This window comes from Mesoplodon bidens (genome assembly GCF_964165515.1).
Source record: "Mesoplodon bidens genome assembly, chromosome: 7".
NCBI classification, from domain to species: Eukaryota; Metazoa; Chordata; class Mammalia; order Artiodactyla; family Ziphiidae; genus Mesoplodon; species Mesoplodon bidens.
In genome coordinates, this window is record NC_138164.1 from 37,728,665 (window position 1) to 37,742,981 (window position 14,317).

Below are 14,317 nucleotides of genomic sequence, written 5' to 3' on the forward strand. Positions count from 1 at the left end.
CAGAGGGACTTTTCTGAAACCCAGAGAATTGACCATGTCCTCAAACAGGTTAAAAATCTTCCATGGCTCCCCCATGCCTCCTCAGGAAAAGAAGATCACACTTCAGTGGGTTTTTTATGCTTCATCCTCAACCAATTTCTTCAGCCACGTCTCCCACTACTTTTGCAAGAACTCTTTTGCTCCACGGATGTTGAAAACTTGCAGCTTCTCATACATACCATGTTCTCTGTGCACACAGGTTCACCAACCTGCGATTCTCTGCCCAGGCCCTCTCTACTAGGATAATTGCATCTGGGTTTCTAGGTCTATGAAAACAGTCATGCTTCATCCCTCTGGCATAGTTCTTGTTTTTTGTTTTTTTGTTTTTTTGTTTTTTTTGCATCTTTGTTGGAGTGTAGTTGCTTTACAATGGTGTGTCGGTTTCTGCTTTGTGGCAGGGTGAATCAGTTATGCATGTGCATGTGTTCCCATGTCTCTTCCCTCTTGCGTCTCCCTCCCACCCGCCCTCCCTGTCCCACCTCTCTAGGTGGTCGCGGGGCGCCGAGCTGATCTCCCTGTGCTGTGCGGCTGCTTCCCACTAGCTATCTATTTTATGTTTGCTGGTGTATATGTGTCCATGGCATAGCTCTTCGTATTCTGTGTTGTGAATATACTCTATGTGCTCACATGTCTTATCTTCACTAGAATGTGAGCTACTTGGGGGCAGGGGTCTTGGCATATTTTATACCTGTATGGAACTCTAAGACCTAGCAGGGTGCCTGGCACAGGATAGATACTCAATAATTGCTTATTGAAAAAATGAATGGATTATGAGCTCCATGAAGGAAAAAAAAAAAAAAAAAAAACCTGAAGGCATTCCAACTGATGCAGAAAGTTGCCCTGATTCCTGATGACTTTCTGGTTCCTAGTTTCTTTTCTTGGAAAGGCCCATTCCAATGCCTGCCCTTGGGTTCCACTAGGACGTTTTGTATCACTCAAGATTCTCTGGTTGCAACCAACAGAAATCTCCTGTGGCTAACTTAAACAGAAAAGGAGTTTACTGAAAGGAAATGCGGAAGGTTAGAGAATCAAAGGGCAAGCAAAGCTGAGGAGTCTGAACAGGCAGGAGCCATCTTTTCTTCCCCGTAGATGTCCCCTTTTTTGCTTCAGCCGGTTTGAGTTTCTGTTATTTGCAACCAAAATGGCATTTACTAAGACGCTCTGCACAGCCCCAACTGGTAGCTCTGAGAAGCTACCAGCGACCTTTCTTTCCCCTGACGTTGTACCAAGGGACAGCAAGGTACCTGCAGTCCCCCCCCCCCGAACTCCCAATCTTCTGATCCCCCAAGAAGCTAAGCCAAACAACTTCCTTCCACCCTTGCCAATGGGGGCCCATTTGGATTCGTGACTTTGCAGATAAGGTGCCCTTCTCCAGCAACTTGGCAGAGCCAGCAGTGCCTGCTGTTGTGGAAACTGGGGTCATGAAGTGTCTACGGAAGAAAACAGCTTCCCCTGGATCCGTGTTGCAAAGTGTGTTCCTGGTAAGTGGAGTGGTTTCCAATTTTTTAGGGTCTTAGGAATGAAAGCAATACACTAACGATGAGAGGAAACCCAAAATCTGCTAATGCATTTATTTATTATTATTATTATTTTTTTTTTTAAAGTTATGGCTGCTTTGGGTCTTTGTTGCTGCTCCCGGGCTTTCTCTAGTTGTGGTGAGCAGGGGCTACTCTTTGTTGCGTTGCGTGGGCTTCTCATTCCATGGCCTTCTCTTGTTGCGGAGCACAGGCTCTAGGCATGGAGGCTTCAGTAGTTGTGGGTCGCAGGCTCAAGGACGCAGGCTCAGTAGTTGTGGCGCACGGGCTTAGTTGCTCCGCGGCATGTAGGATCTTCCTGGACCAGGGCTCGAGCCAGTGTCCCCTGCATTGGCAGGCGGATTCTTAACCACTGCACCACCAGGGAAGCCCCTCATTTACTCTTAATGCTTCCCCCTGTTGAGGACAAACAGGAGAAAAAAGAAAGGGCAGGGCTTCCTTGGTGGCGCAGTGGTTGAGAGTCCGCCTGCCAGTGCAGGGGACACGGGTTCATGCTCCGGTCCGGGAGGATCCCACATGCCACCGAGCGGCTGGGCCCGTGAGCCATGGCTGCAGAGCCTGTGCGTCCAGAGCCTGTGCTCCGCAGCGGTAGAGGCCGCAACAGTGAGAGACCCACGTACTGAAAAGAAAAGAAAAAAAAAAAGGGCAATAGCAAGGTTCCAAATGAGCTGAGAAATGACCTTCTAAAAGGGCTCTCAATCTGGCCTCTGGTAGATGTCTGTCGGGGTTTCAACCCAGCCTAGACCCTCCTCAGGAGAGAAGACGTTTAGGGCTTACAGTGGGCTGCCTGGTGGCCCCAAAGATCTCAGGCTCTAATCCCTGGGACCTGAGAATGTTACCTTACAAGGTAAAGTTTTGCGGATATAAGGATTTTGAGTTGAGACTATCCTCGCCCTAAGTGCCATCTGTAAGTGTACTTATAAGTGAGAGACAGGAGGAGATTATATACAAAGAAGAGGCGGAGGCAGTGACCACAGAGGCAGGACTAGAGTGCTGCACCTACAAGTCAAGGGATGCCAGCAGCTTCTGTGGTTAGAGTCTTTTGAACTCCTTGGCTTTTCAGCTCCTAGGCTGTAAGATTTGAATCCGCAAATGCCCCAAGGAGAAAAGCTGCACCAAATGTCAAGCTTGCGTCTGTGTTTCCCTTCTCTCCAGAACTTGGCCCACATGTCTTGGTGTCTCTCTAACATTCAGATGCCAGCGAACAGATGTTTTCTTACTTTATCCAGGTTTTCTAAAATTTCTTTAGACTTCACCTGATCTTATGTTATTACTGAACTACCATGTCAATTACCTCTAGGAAGAAAATTTACAATGTTTAGAGAAAATGGAACCCTGGTACAGTGTTGGTAGGAATGTAAACTGGCACAGCCACTGTGGAAAACAGTATGGAGGGTTCTCAGAAAACTAAAAATAGAACTACCATATGACCTCGAAACTCAACTCCTGGGTATAAATCCGAAAAAAACAAAAACACGTGTTTTCAAAAACATGTATTTGAAAAGATACATGCACCCCAATGTTCAGAGCATCATTATTTACAATTACCCAGATATGGAAGCAACCTAAGTGTCATCAAGAGATGAATGGATAGGGGCTTCCCTGGTGGCGCAGTGGTTGAGAGTCCGCCTGCCGATGCAGGGGACACAGGTTCGTGCCCCGGTCCAGGAAGATCCCACATGCCACGGAGCGGCTCTGCCTGTGAGCCATGGCCGCTGAGCCTGCGCGTCCGGAGCCTGTGCTCCACAATGGGAGAGGCCACAACTGTGAGAGACCCACGTACCGCAAAAAAAAAAAACACAAAAAAACCCCAAAACAAAACAAAAAAAACACCCCGTGGGTAGTCAGAGGAGAGGACCGTCACAGCTCATCCCCCTGTGTCGTGTGCCAGGCATGATCTGAGCACTTGTACACGTGCACATTAAAATACTTCTAACAATCCTATCAGGTTGGGACTACCATCACCCCGCGTACAGACGGAACAAAAGGAAACAGAATATGGTGTCCTCCTTGTGTTCACAAAGCCCGTTAACTGGCAGAGGCAGGACTTGAAGGCCACAGTCCGGCTCCCGAGTCCATGCCATGCTTTACAGCCTCCAACTTCTCACTTTCATTCCTAGAGCCACCTGGGAAGGAGGAACCAGGCAACTAAAGACTGGGTTTGAATCAGACTCCACGTCTGACCAGCCACATGATCCCGAGCAGGGGGCCTCACCTCTCTGAGTCTCAACCTGGCTCCCTTGCAAAATGGGCACATTAATGGGAACGTCAGCCTTCAGCAACGCTATGACGAGTATCAGTGTAGCATGTGTGAACGGGCTTTGTAAACTCTGGAGTGTTCTGTGAGGTATAAACTACCCTCTATTCTCATTAGAGGGAATTCATTTCATAACCTGCTCCCGGCTCTTGAACTTTGCTGTGCATCCAGTCAGTGCTGGATGATCTGGAACCAACAGCTGGTCTATTTATGGCTGAAAACCCACAGGTCATAGGAAGACAGCAGCACCGGAGCCCCTGGGTGGCCACAAAGATAAGGTCCGTGTCTCGAGGACCAATGACATGGTGGTCACTGAAGGAACAGGCCCCCTCCTGCCCCTTCCACAAGTGACAACTGAAAACTTTGGTTTCCCCAACACCCTGATCCAAGATCAACCCGACTCTTTGCCCAACGTTGGAGAAGTACCGGCGTGTCCTGCAGGCCTGGCTGGCCCCCTCTGACTGTGTGTTGCCTCCTTCCACAGATCAGTGCCCTACAGCAAGGCTACAACTAGGTGCTGTGCCAGACCCTGTCTGAGAGAAACTTACAAATCACCTCCCGGAAGCACGAGGCCGAGAACTTAAGGAGGGAGGCCGCCATCACGTCAGGTGAGGCCCTTCTGCATTCAGGCCCCAGAGCTTCTGCCCTCCCCCTGCAGACATCACCAGTCAACCAGCACACCTGTGCCCTTGACCTGGGTGCAGCCTCAGGGATCACCCGTGTCGGTGCATTAGAGTTCTCCCTCAGTGGAGGTTTCTTGCCACCCAGTTCCGAGGGCAGGGCCAGGTAAATATTTGAGAGAATGGTATCTCTTGGCTACAAGGTCTCCTGAGCACTGGCCCCACCAGGGAGAACACAGGTCGCCTTGTGGCTTGGGTGGTTCCACAAAGCAGCCTGAGTGCAAACTAGAGCGTGGACAAAATGGGGTCACTCCTTTAAGGCACCCATTGTCTCACCCATTTCAGCCGAGTGCACTTGGGCCCAAGGGAAACCATTTTCTAATTTGATCAGAGGTGGTTCCCTGATAAAGGGCTTGGGTTGGGAGAGGGGCAGCCAACGCACAGCTGTGACTGAGCTTTGATTCCCTGGATTCCTTCATTGCTTCCACATGTTTCTTGAGCTCCTACTAGGTGTCAGGCCCCGTTCCAGGCTCCGGGGAGGGAGAGCCAAGCAAGACAGTCAGATTCCTGTACTCACAGATTCGGGACGGGGTGACAGACAATAAAAGTAAACGGATGAATAAACAAGCCCACTTCAGAGAGCAGTGGTGCTGTGGAGAAAATAAACTGTGTGTCGTGGTGGCCAGCGCTTCAAGGGGGGAGGCCAAGGGGGACCAGCTTAGTGGGTGTGCAACCATGGAACTCAGGTGGGTCTTGAACCCGTGGGCTGGGACTCGAACCCAGTCAGCACCCACTATCTTTTAATCGAGATCACGCATCTGGTCTTGGGACTTAATAAAGCTCAGGTTCTTTATGTCTCATCGCAGAAAGAATCCAGTGAGAGAGAAAGTAAGAAGTGGATTTCTTTAGAGAGAAACACACTCCACAGACAGAGTGTGGGCCATCTCAGAAGGCTAGAGGCCCCCAAATATGGGGCGGTTAGTTTTTATGGGCTGGGTAATTTTATAGGCTAATGAGTGGGAGGATTGTGACAACTCTAATATTTTGGGGAAGGGGCGGGGATTTCCAGGAATTGGGCCAACACCCACTTTTTATTTTTTATTTATTTATTTTTTTTCTGTACGCGGGCCGCTCACTGTTGTGGCCTCTCCCGTTGCGGAGCACAGGCTCCGGACGCGCAGGTTCAGCGGCCATGGCTCACGGGCCCAGCCGCTCCGCGGCATGTGTGATCTTCCCGGACCGGGGCACGAACCCGTGTCCCCTGCATCGGCAGGCGGACTCTCAACCACCGTGCCACCAGGGAAGCCCCACCACCCACTTTTTGACCTTTATGGTCAGCCTTGGAACTGTCCTGGTGCTGGTGGGTGTGTCATTTCGCTCATGTATTACAATGAGCCTGTAATGAAGCTCCAGTTCCCCTGGAAGTCGAATCTTATGCCCCCTTGGACCTAGCCGATTCTAACCAGTTCATGTTGTATCCTCCACGGCTATGTCCTTCTTTTAGAGAGCACCTGTTTCAGGTGGGCAAGGACAAGCCAAGGGCAAGAGAGGCTGCATGGAGTGAACAGGGGATTGTGGGGCTGGGCAGGGTCGGGGGGTCTGCGTTTTTATTCCAAGGGTGTGGGGAATCCAGTGGAGGTTTTTAAGCAGGAACTGACATGCCTAGAGACCTGAAGAGGATGGGACCACTCACAGACGAGGGGAGGGAAAGAAGCAGGTGACAGGGAGGAGGCAGTGAGCCTCGGAGGGGCACATCACTCTGAAAGCAGCCAGCGCGTAGCAGGAAACATGCCCACAGCTGTAGAAGGCAGGCATAGCATTGAGTCGCACGTGAATCCCCATCTCTGTATGAATCTGTGCTTTTCTTCTGCCTCACTCTGCAACTTAATCACACCCAGCCCCACCCCCTGCTACCCCCAGGTCTCTGCTTATGCTCCTCCCTCACTTGGGATGTCCTCAGATATTTTCTGAGCACCTCCCCCAGGCTAGGTGCTGTTCTGGGCACCAGGAATGGAAGGATGAACTCGCTGGTCCTCACCTTCCTCCCGTATGTCGGCCAGTGAAACCTCATCCAAGCATCGAGCCTGTCTCAGATCCCTCCTTCTCCAATCAGGGAGTCGGACAGACCTGGGTTGGGATAACTCTTGAGATGGGCTGGACCCACTCAAAGTGTGGCAAGCCCCAGAGGGATTTCCAAGTAACTGAACTGTGTCCTGGAGGCAAAGCTCATTTTTAAACTGAAATTCTGGAGCATTTTGTGCTTTATTTCATAGACATTCTTGATTGATACCTACCACTAAAACTAGGCCTGATGTTCTTTCAAGAAAAGAACTGTAGGAGATAACCCAATACCACTGCATTTATGCACCCTTCTTCCCACTTTTATTCAAAATGATACTACAATGCAAGAGGGAAGAGATATGGGGAGATATGTATATGCATAACTGATTCACTTGGTTATACAGCAGAAACTAACACACCATTGTAAAGCAATTATACTCCAATAAAGATGTTTAAAAAATGATGCTACAGTAATGGAGTAGTTATCTATTGCTGCATAACAAGTTACCCCAAAATGTAATGGATAAAACCCCAACCAATATTTATTATCTGCCCCAGTATCTGTAGTTCAGGAATTTGAGCGGGGGGTGACTTAGTTCTCATGAGTTGCAGTCAAGATGTCGGCAGGGGCCTAAGTCATGTCATCTAAAGCCTCGGGGGGAGCCTGAGGATCCCCCTTCAGAATGGCTGCTCATGTGGCTATTGGCTGGAGGCCTTAGTCCCTCAGCACACATGCTTCTCTCTAGGGCTGCTTGAGTGTCCTCACGACACAGCAGTTGGCTTCCCCCAGAGTGAGTGATTCAAGAGGGAGCAAAGAGTTGGCCACAGTGTCTTTTATGACTCAGCCTGAGAGGAAACAGTCCGTCATTTCCACAGTATCATATTGGTTACCCATGGCAGCCCTATTCAGGGTGGGAGGGGCTACACAGGGCATGAATTCTAGGCGGCAGGGATCATTGGGGCCATTTTGGAAGCTGGCTGCCGAGAAAAATAATAGGCGCCATGGAACAAACATAATTTAGCCACTTTGTGTTCTTGGGACATACCGTCTCATTTGACCCTTACAATAACTCTGTGTGGGACAGACAGTGGGAGGTGAAATAGCTTGTCCAAGACCACCAAGCTAATAAGTGGTAGAGAGGGGTCCAAACTCAGAGGACTGTGAAAACCACCACCCCATCAATAGCGTCCAGCAGTGCCCTCTGCCACACGCCCGTCTCCTGGCCTCTGGAGAAGAATTCCTGGACCTTCCGTGTGCTGGGCCTCTGTTCCCCAGGCCCATGGTGTGGCCTCTCCTCCCAGCTTTGCCTGGCCTGTGCCCACAAGGGGCCCCCAAAGGTTTCTCCTCTCGCTGGTGCTGACTGCCCCTCATTCTCACTGAAGCCTCAAACCCTGTTCTGTGGACTTTGCTCTCATTCCCATTCCTGCTTTGGGACCCTTGGAAAAAGCCTCCCCAGTTCTAAGCGGGCACCGGTGGTGGCCCAGGATTGGAAGGTCTTGTCCGAACATTGGCTGACAGCCATGGTGTTGCCAATAATCCTTCCTGCCTCTTTGACCTCCATGAGTCTTTTGTTTTGGTTTGTTTGGTTCTTTTACAGAGATGGTGTCATCTTTGCAAAGAGACGTGTTAGTAAAGGATGGTCATGTTCAACAATGAAAACAGGAGGTGAATCAACTGAAAAGTGAGAACAAAGAAAAGGATCACCAGCTCGAAGCCCTCAGCTCCAGAGTGAGTGTCGGGTCATCAGCAAATTGTAGCTGCGAAAAGCAGACACAGTGGAGTCACATGACACACGGTGGTGAGATGAGGCCAGTGCCCAAGGACAAAGGGAGGGTAGTTGCTGGGCAGGTGGCCAACTTCTCTGAAGCCTTTCAAAGGACAGCATGTATGTGGCTCAGAATAAGCGTAATAGATTTTCAAATCCAGCAAACATTTTCTAACCCCTATTATAAATGAGTTTGTTTATTTCCAGCAACAAACACACCTATGAGCATATACTGCCATTGCAAAGTTTAATATTAAGCAGAATACGATCTCTCTGTGAGCACGGATGACCACACGGCTGCATCATGGTAACAGCACCACTGGTTCTCATAATTGTCTTCAAAGCAGAATGTCTGAAGATCCAGATGCAAACACGCAGACTCTCATTTCTTCCTTAGACTTTAGTGTGTAGAATATCTCTATGGAAGATGAACGTGGTAGGCAAGCAAAGAGCTTTTTACATGTAACTTTGACTATTTGCAAATCTTGCCTTCAATGCTAAATTTAGAATCCTGACTCTAGAGGATAAGATTTCTCAGTATTTGTATGATGTGCCTGTTTCTGTGAGTCAAGGTAAAACCTCAAAGCTTTCATCTCAGGTGGCAACTCAGAGATTCCCAGAGGCTACCCGATAGCTAGGTCTGCATGGGGGTGGGGTGAGAACAGATGTTGAGCTTCCAAGGAAAAGGCACAGTAAGTAATACCTGGTACGTAGTACCATACCCAGTTTGGAGCTGGTGAAAGGCACTGCATGAGCTTTGGGATCAGACAGACCAGAGCTTTCTTTTATTGTAACTTATTTGGCCTCCATTTCCCGATCTGTGAAATGGGGATGACAAAATCATTTTCCGAGAAGTGGGAGGCTGGTTTTAGTTGTGCTCTTCTGCCTCTGCCCAAGGTCGGCTGCCTGGCCAAGCCCTCTGCATTCGTTTCTCCCAAGCAGAGTTTCTTCCCAGGCATGTGCTATAGCTGTTTAATGTGGTGTGTGTGTGTGTGTGTGTGTGTGTGTGTGTGTGTGTGTGTGTGTGTGTGCGTGCTGGGGACGTGAAGGGGATGCAGAGCTGGTGCTATGTAGAAGGAATCTGCAAAGACAGCACCTGCTTGGCTCTTCTACCTCCTGAAGTGCATTTGGATGATTTTGTCCCCGTTTCCCCTTCCTCGTTGACAGCGGAATGAGATCCCTTCTCCTCTAGACTGTGCTGGCCAACAGCAGAAGGGCTCGTCACCACCAAGGGTACTGCTCTTGTGAACATTTGAGATGCCTTTTTTTTTTTTTTTGCGGTACGTGGGCCTCTCACTGTTGTGGCCTCTCCCGTTGCGGAGCACAGGCTCCGGACGCGCAGGCTCAGCGGCCATGGCTCACGGGCCCAGCCGCTCCGCGGCATATGGGATCCTCCCGGACCGGGGCACGAACCCGTATCCCCTGCATCGGCAGGCGGACTCCCAACCACTGCGCCACCAGGGAGGCCCTGAGATGCCTTTTTTTAAATGACATACATCATGTGTGTTAATTTTAGAAAAATAAGTAGATGACATTGAGAAGAAAAAATAAAAAGAGAGGAGAGGAAATGCTACCTTGAGAAATCAGTGTTAATATTTTCATGTATGTTCTTCCAGTCTTGTTTCTATATATTGCCTAGAAATCAATCAATCAATCATTTTATAGTGAATTTATACTATGCACATTTAAAAAAATTTTAAATACGTATTATTTTCCCATTCTAATAAATCAACACTCTTATCATTCGTCTTAAAAGCTACATACTTTCTCCTGGATGTACCCAGTGTTATAAAGTGGTCTGCTGTGCTAAACAACACTTGGGTTGTTTCCTCTTTTTTTTTTTCTTCCACTGTTACTGACAATTCTGGGAAGAGCATCCTTGAAACTACAGATTTACTTATTTCTCCAGTCATTGTCCTTAAGGTACATTCCTAAAGTGGGAATTGCTGGGTCAGAAGAAGGCACATCCATCCTTATGCACTTAATGCCTGTTGCCAAGCCGCCCTCGGGCAAGACAGCTCCGTTTTCCCCTCCACACCAGTCGGGGCAGTTGTGTCTTTGAGATGCAACCTGCACAAAAGCCCTAAAATGGACCTGAGCTCACTGGCCCAGCCCCCTGCACCCTCACCGGTCACAGCGTGAAAACATCCCAATTCCTGCACCCTAAGTACCCAGACTCTACAAAGCTGGATTTCCCCTGCAGTGAAGCTTGCTGGCTTTTGAAGAGGAATTTAGACGCTCTATTCCTCAGAACTCATGAGAGGGGTGAACTGGGAATGACTGCAGGATCCCATGCTCCCATCACACAAATGGTCTCGCCTCTCAGAATTCAGAGGTGTGATTGGGTTATACAGCAGGAAACACTCCTGGGCGTGAACACAGGTACTTGGGACCCCCAGCCAAGCCCCCGTGGCCTTGTCCATTTTATGCACAGTGCTCAGTGCTGAAAGAAGAGTTACAGAAGGAAGATGCCCAGAAGGAGAACTGGGAAGCCCAAGAGAAAGAGTTAAAACTCTGCAAAACCGTGCGTTGAACCTCCTGACCCCTAGGTGTCCACTGAAAGCCTAGATTATGGCCTTGAGGGTTTTGGAGGGGTTCCTTGGCCCATTAGCTAGCACAAGCTCTGGGGCTTTCTGGGTGTTTGTCTGTTAATGTAGTCTCCTAATGCTTTGATTTGCTAGCCTCAAAGAGATGGGTGAAAAGACCATGGAAAACACACTCTCCCCAGATTTTCTGGGCAATTGGCTCAAGGCCCCTCATCAGGTTTCCCCTGGGGAAAGGGACGGGAAGTGGCCACCATATGCTGCTAGAAATTCACCGTGGTCCCTACCCCTGGACTTGTGATGCCCAGACTTTCATGATCCACTGTCACAAGTTTTATCACAGCCCTGAGCACTGTTATTAACACAACTCTTCTTGAAGTATTTTTGCTTAAATACATTCAATTTTACAACAATTCATAAAAACAAAATAAAAAGCAAATGTATCACTGGCCTTGTATGGAAGGTGAACATAAAAATCAATACAGTGAAAAGATGACCACTCAATGTAAATGTTCACCCCCTGTACAGGCTTGAACCCTCGTGCACATCACCAGGCATACGTTTTCCATCCGTTGGGAAGGACGGTGCCTGGGACGGGGGCAGGAGACGTGTGTTCTTCTCTCTGTCAGGAGCACACTTCTCTGCCTCAAATGAGAAAAAAGAAAAATGTCATTGTTCTTTGCTTCCAAACTGTGCCCATTGTGTCTTCCAAACAGCCCTTATTTAGATTGAACTCAAAAATATACCCCAAGGAAAGAGATTCTAATGAGTGGATAGGTATCTTGTACTGTTTAATCCAGGATCCATGCTGATCTTCAAAAGAAACTCAAATTTTCCCTCACCCAGCCCTTTCATTGCATCCGTTGAAAGAAAGTCTACTTTGCCTCAAAGATGTGGAATTGTCCCCCAAGGGAAGGAATGAAGCGAATCCCAGACTCGGTTTCTGCCTTAATGAACCAGATGAAATGAGTTCTGAAGTTGACTTCCCTGTTGTTGGAACTCTTTCAGCAAATCCATGACATGGAAAAAGAAATGAGGAAGCTCAGGGTGGAGCTGAAAAGGAGCAGTACCGAGCAGAGCCTGATCTCTATGACGCTGTGGGAAAAGAGCAAGGTATGGCAGGGACAGGTCGGCCTGGGAACCACTCTGGGGCAAGCACTCCACCTGCATCATCTCTGTTCATCCTCACAATGACCCCATGCGGTCTATACTGGTATTCACCCCACTTTACAGTCGGGAAAACTGAGGCTCACAGAGGTGAAGGAAGTTATCCAAGTTCACTTGCATAAAGTAGTTGTGGCAGAACTTGAATCCAGGTCTGCCTGACTCCAAAGCTCCTGTGTGTAACCACTACCCTAGACTGCCTTCAAATCTTAATTGTGAAATTATCTAAGAAAGAATTGATCCATTAAATCAAGTTTGCCAATGATGTTGTTCCAACTTAAATTCTCATATTGATTTTTTTTTGGCTTTTTGTTCCATCATTGAGAATGTTTTTAAAAATCTCAACATGTTTCTCATTTGTGTTTCTTCTTTTAATATGAACGATGTTTGCTTTATATGTTTTGAGGCTGTGTTACTAGGTGCATATAAATTTAGAATCCTGTAGAGCAAAACTTTAGATCATCATGAAATGTCCCTTTTCATCTCTAGTAGTGTTTCTCCCTTAACGTCTCCTTTGTCATTTAGCTTCCTCACTGGCTTTCTGTTGGTTAGAGTTTTCATACCATATCTTTTTCATATGTTCTCTGTCAATTTTTGTCTTAAGGTTTAGACATATGCCTTCAAATAGCGTATCATTTTTACAAAATCCAGTTTGACAATCTTTGACTTTTAGTCCATTTATATTATGTAATTACTCGTGTACTGGGGTTTAAATCTACCTTCTTGCTCAATACCAGTTGTACCATCTGTGCTATGTTCCTTTTTCTCTCCTTTCTTGCCTCCTTCTGAGTGGATGGTTTTCTCTTATTCCACTTTCCCCCTCTATTAGCTTGGAAATATTTCACTTTTTTACTATTCTTTTAGTAATAGTAAGACAATAGCATTCATCCTTGACTCACCAAAATCACACATTAATTAAGTTTTTCACTCTTCTACTATTCTCTTAGTAGTCATCCTGAAGACTACAATATGCATTCTTTTTTTTTTTTTTTTTTTTTTTTTTTTTTGCGGTACGTGGGCCTCTCACTGTTGTGGCCTCTCCTGTTGTGGAGCACAGGCTCCGGACGCACAGGCTCAGTGGCCATGGCCCACGGGCCCAGCCGTTCCGCGGCATGTGTGATCCTCCCAGACTGGAACACGAAACCGTGTCCCCTGCATCGGCAGGCGGACTCTCAACCACTGCGCCACCAGGGAAGCCCTGCATTCTTAACTTACCAAGAGGCAATAGTAGTTGATAATTATGCCCTTCTCCTTGACAGTGCAATGAGTTTCAAACACCTTAACTTCACTTACCCCCTCCAGATTTATAAGCCATTGCTGTCATTTTCTAAACTCCTCTTGATAGTTAATACCCCACAAGACATTAGTAGTGTTTTGCTATAGTCAGTATTATATCCACACATTACCCTTACTGTTGCTTGTCTTTTCTGCATCTCTGATCACCCACCTGGGTTCATTTTTCTTGTGTCTGAAGAATACCCTTTAATGTTTTCCCTCATGGTGGCTCTGCTGATGACAAATTCTCAAATGTGCCTGTGTGTCTGTCTGGAGATGTATATTTAACGTCCATTCTTAAAACACATTTGACTGCATATTGAATTCTACAATGGCAATTCTTTTCTTTCAGCACATTAGATACAGCATTAGATATGTCACTATTGTCTTGTGGCTCCTATTATTTCTATTTAGAAGTCATCTGTAAGCCTAACTGTTGTACCTTTGCATAATCTGTCTTTTTCTCCGGTTGCTTTTAAGATTGTCTTTTCCCTTGATTTCCAGCAGTTTTATTATGGTTTATCTAGGGGTGGATTCAGTTTTATTTACCTCGTTCAGAGTTCGTAGGGGCTTCTTGAATCCCTAGCTTGGTGTTTTGCCTTAGTTCAGGCGCTTGGGCTCTGTACCACACAGGCAGTGGGGAGCTCCTAAGGCTTCTGAACAAGTGACTGATGCAATGACATTTGTGGACAGTAATCAGGGTGAAAATGATCGTTACAATTTCTTACGTACTAGGTGTTCCCTTGAACATTTCATCTCTTCATCTTCACAACAGTGCTGTGATCTAGAAATCATCCTCTCCATTTTACAGATGAGAAAGTCAAGGCTACTAGTTACTAGTAAAATAACTAGCCCAATGGCACAGTCGGTTTTGTCTGACTCCAGGTTCGTCTGACTTCAGTGACGCTGGCGTAGCAAACAGCCACATGCTACTGTTTACACTGAAATTAATGAAAATTAACTAAAATTTTTAGTTCAGTTCCTCCGTCACACCAGCCCCATTTCGAGTGCTCGATCCCCAGATGTGGCTGGTGGCTGCCGTATTAGACAACACAGC

General features: G+C 47.4%; 2 protein-coding genes and 1 pseudogene across 3 annotated transcripts in view; all 3 read left to right on the top strand.

The window, feature by feature from the left end:
• Positions 1-14,317, top strand: part of LOC308620762 (centrosomal protein of 78 kDa-like) — a 423,604-nt pseudogene that overhangs the window by 202,617 nt on the left and 206,670 nt on the right. The gene's annotated exons all lie outside the window — the stretch shown is intronic.
• The window catches only part of LOC308620064 (forkhead-associated domain-containing protein 1-like), a gene marked incomplete at its 3' end in the record, with an annotated part of 152,088 nt that overhangs the window by 8,882 nt on the left and 128,889 nt on the right, over positions 1-14,317 (top strand). The gene's annotated exons all lie outside the window — the stretch shown is intronic.
• LOC308620063 (forkhead-associated domain-containing protein 1-like) overlaps positions 10,733-14,317 on the top strand; it is a gene marked incomplete at its 3' end in the record, with an annotated part of 37,539 nt that continues 33,954 nt past the window's right edge. Inside the window, exons 1-2 of the mRNA XM_081239401.1 lie at positions 10,733-10,802; positions 11,830-11,934. Of these exons, the coding sequence (XP_081095527.1) occupies positions 11,842-11,934 (93 nt within the window). The 5' untranslated portion in view covers positions 10,733-10,802; positions 11,830-11,841. The remainder of the gene's footprint in view (positions 10,803-11,829; positions 11,935-14,317) is intronic.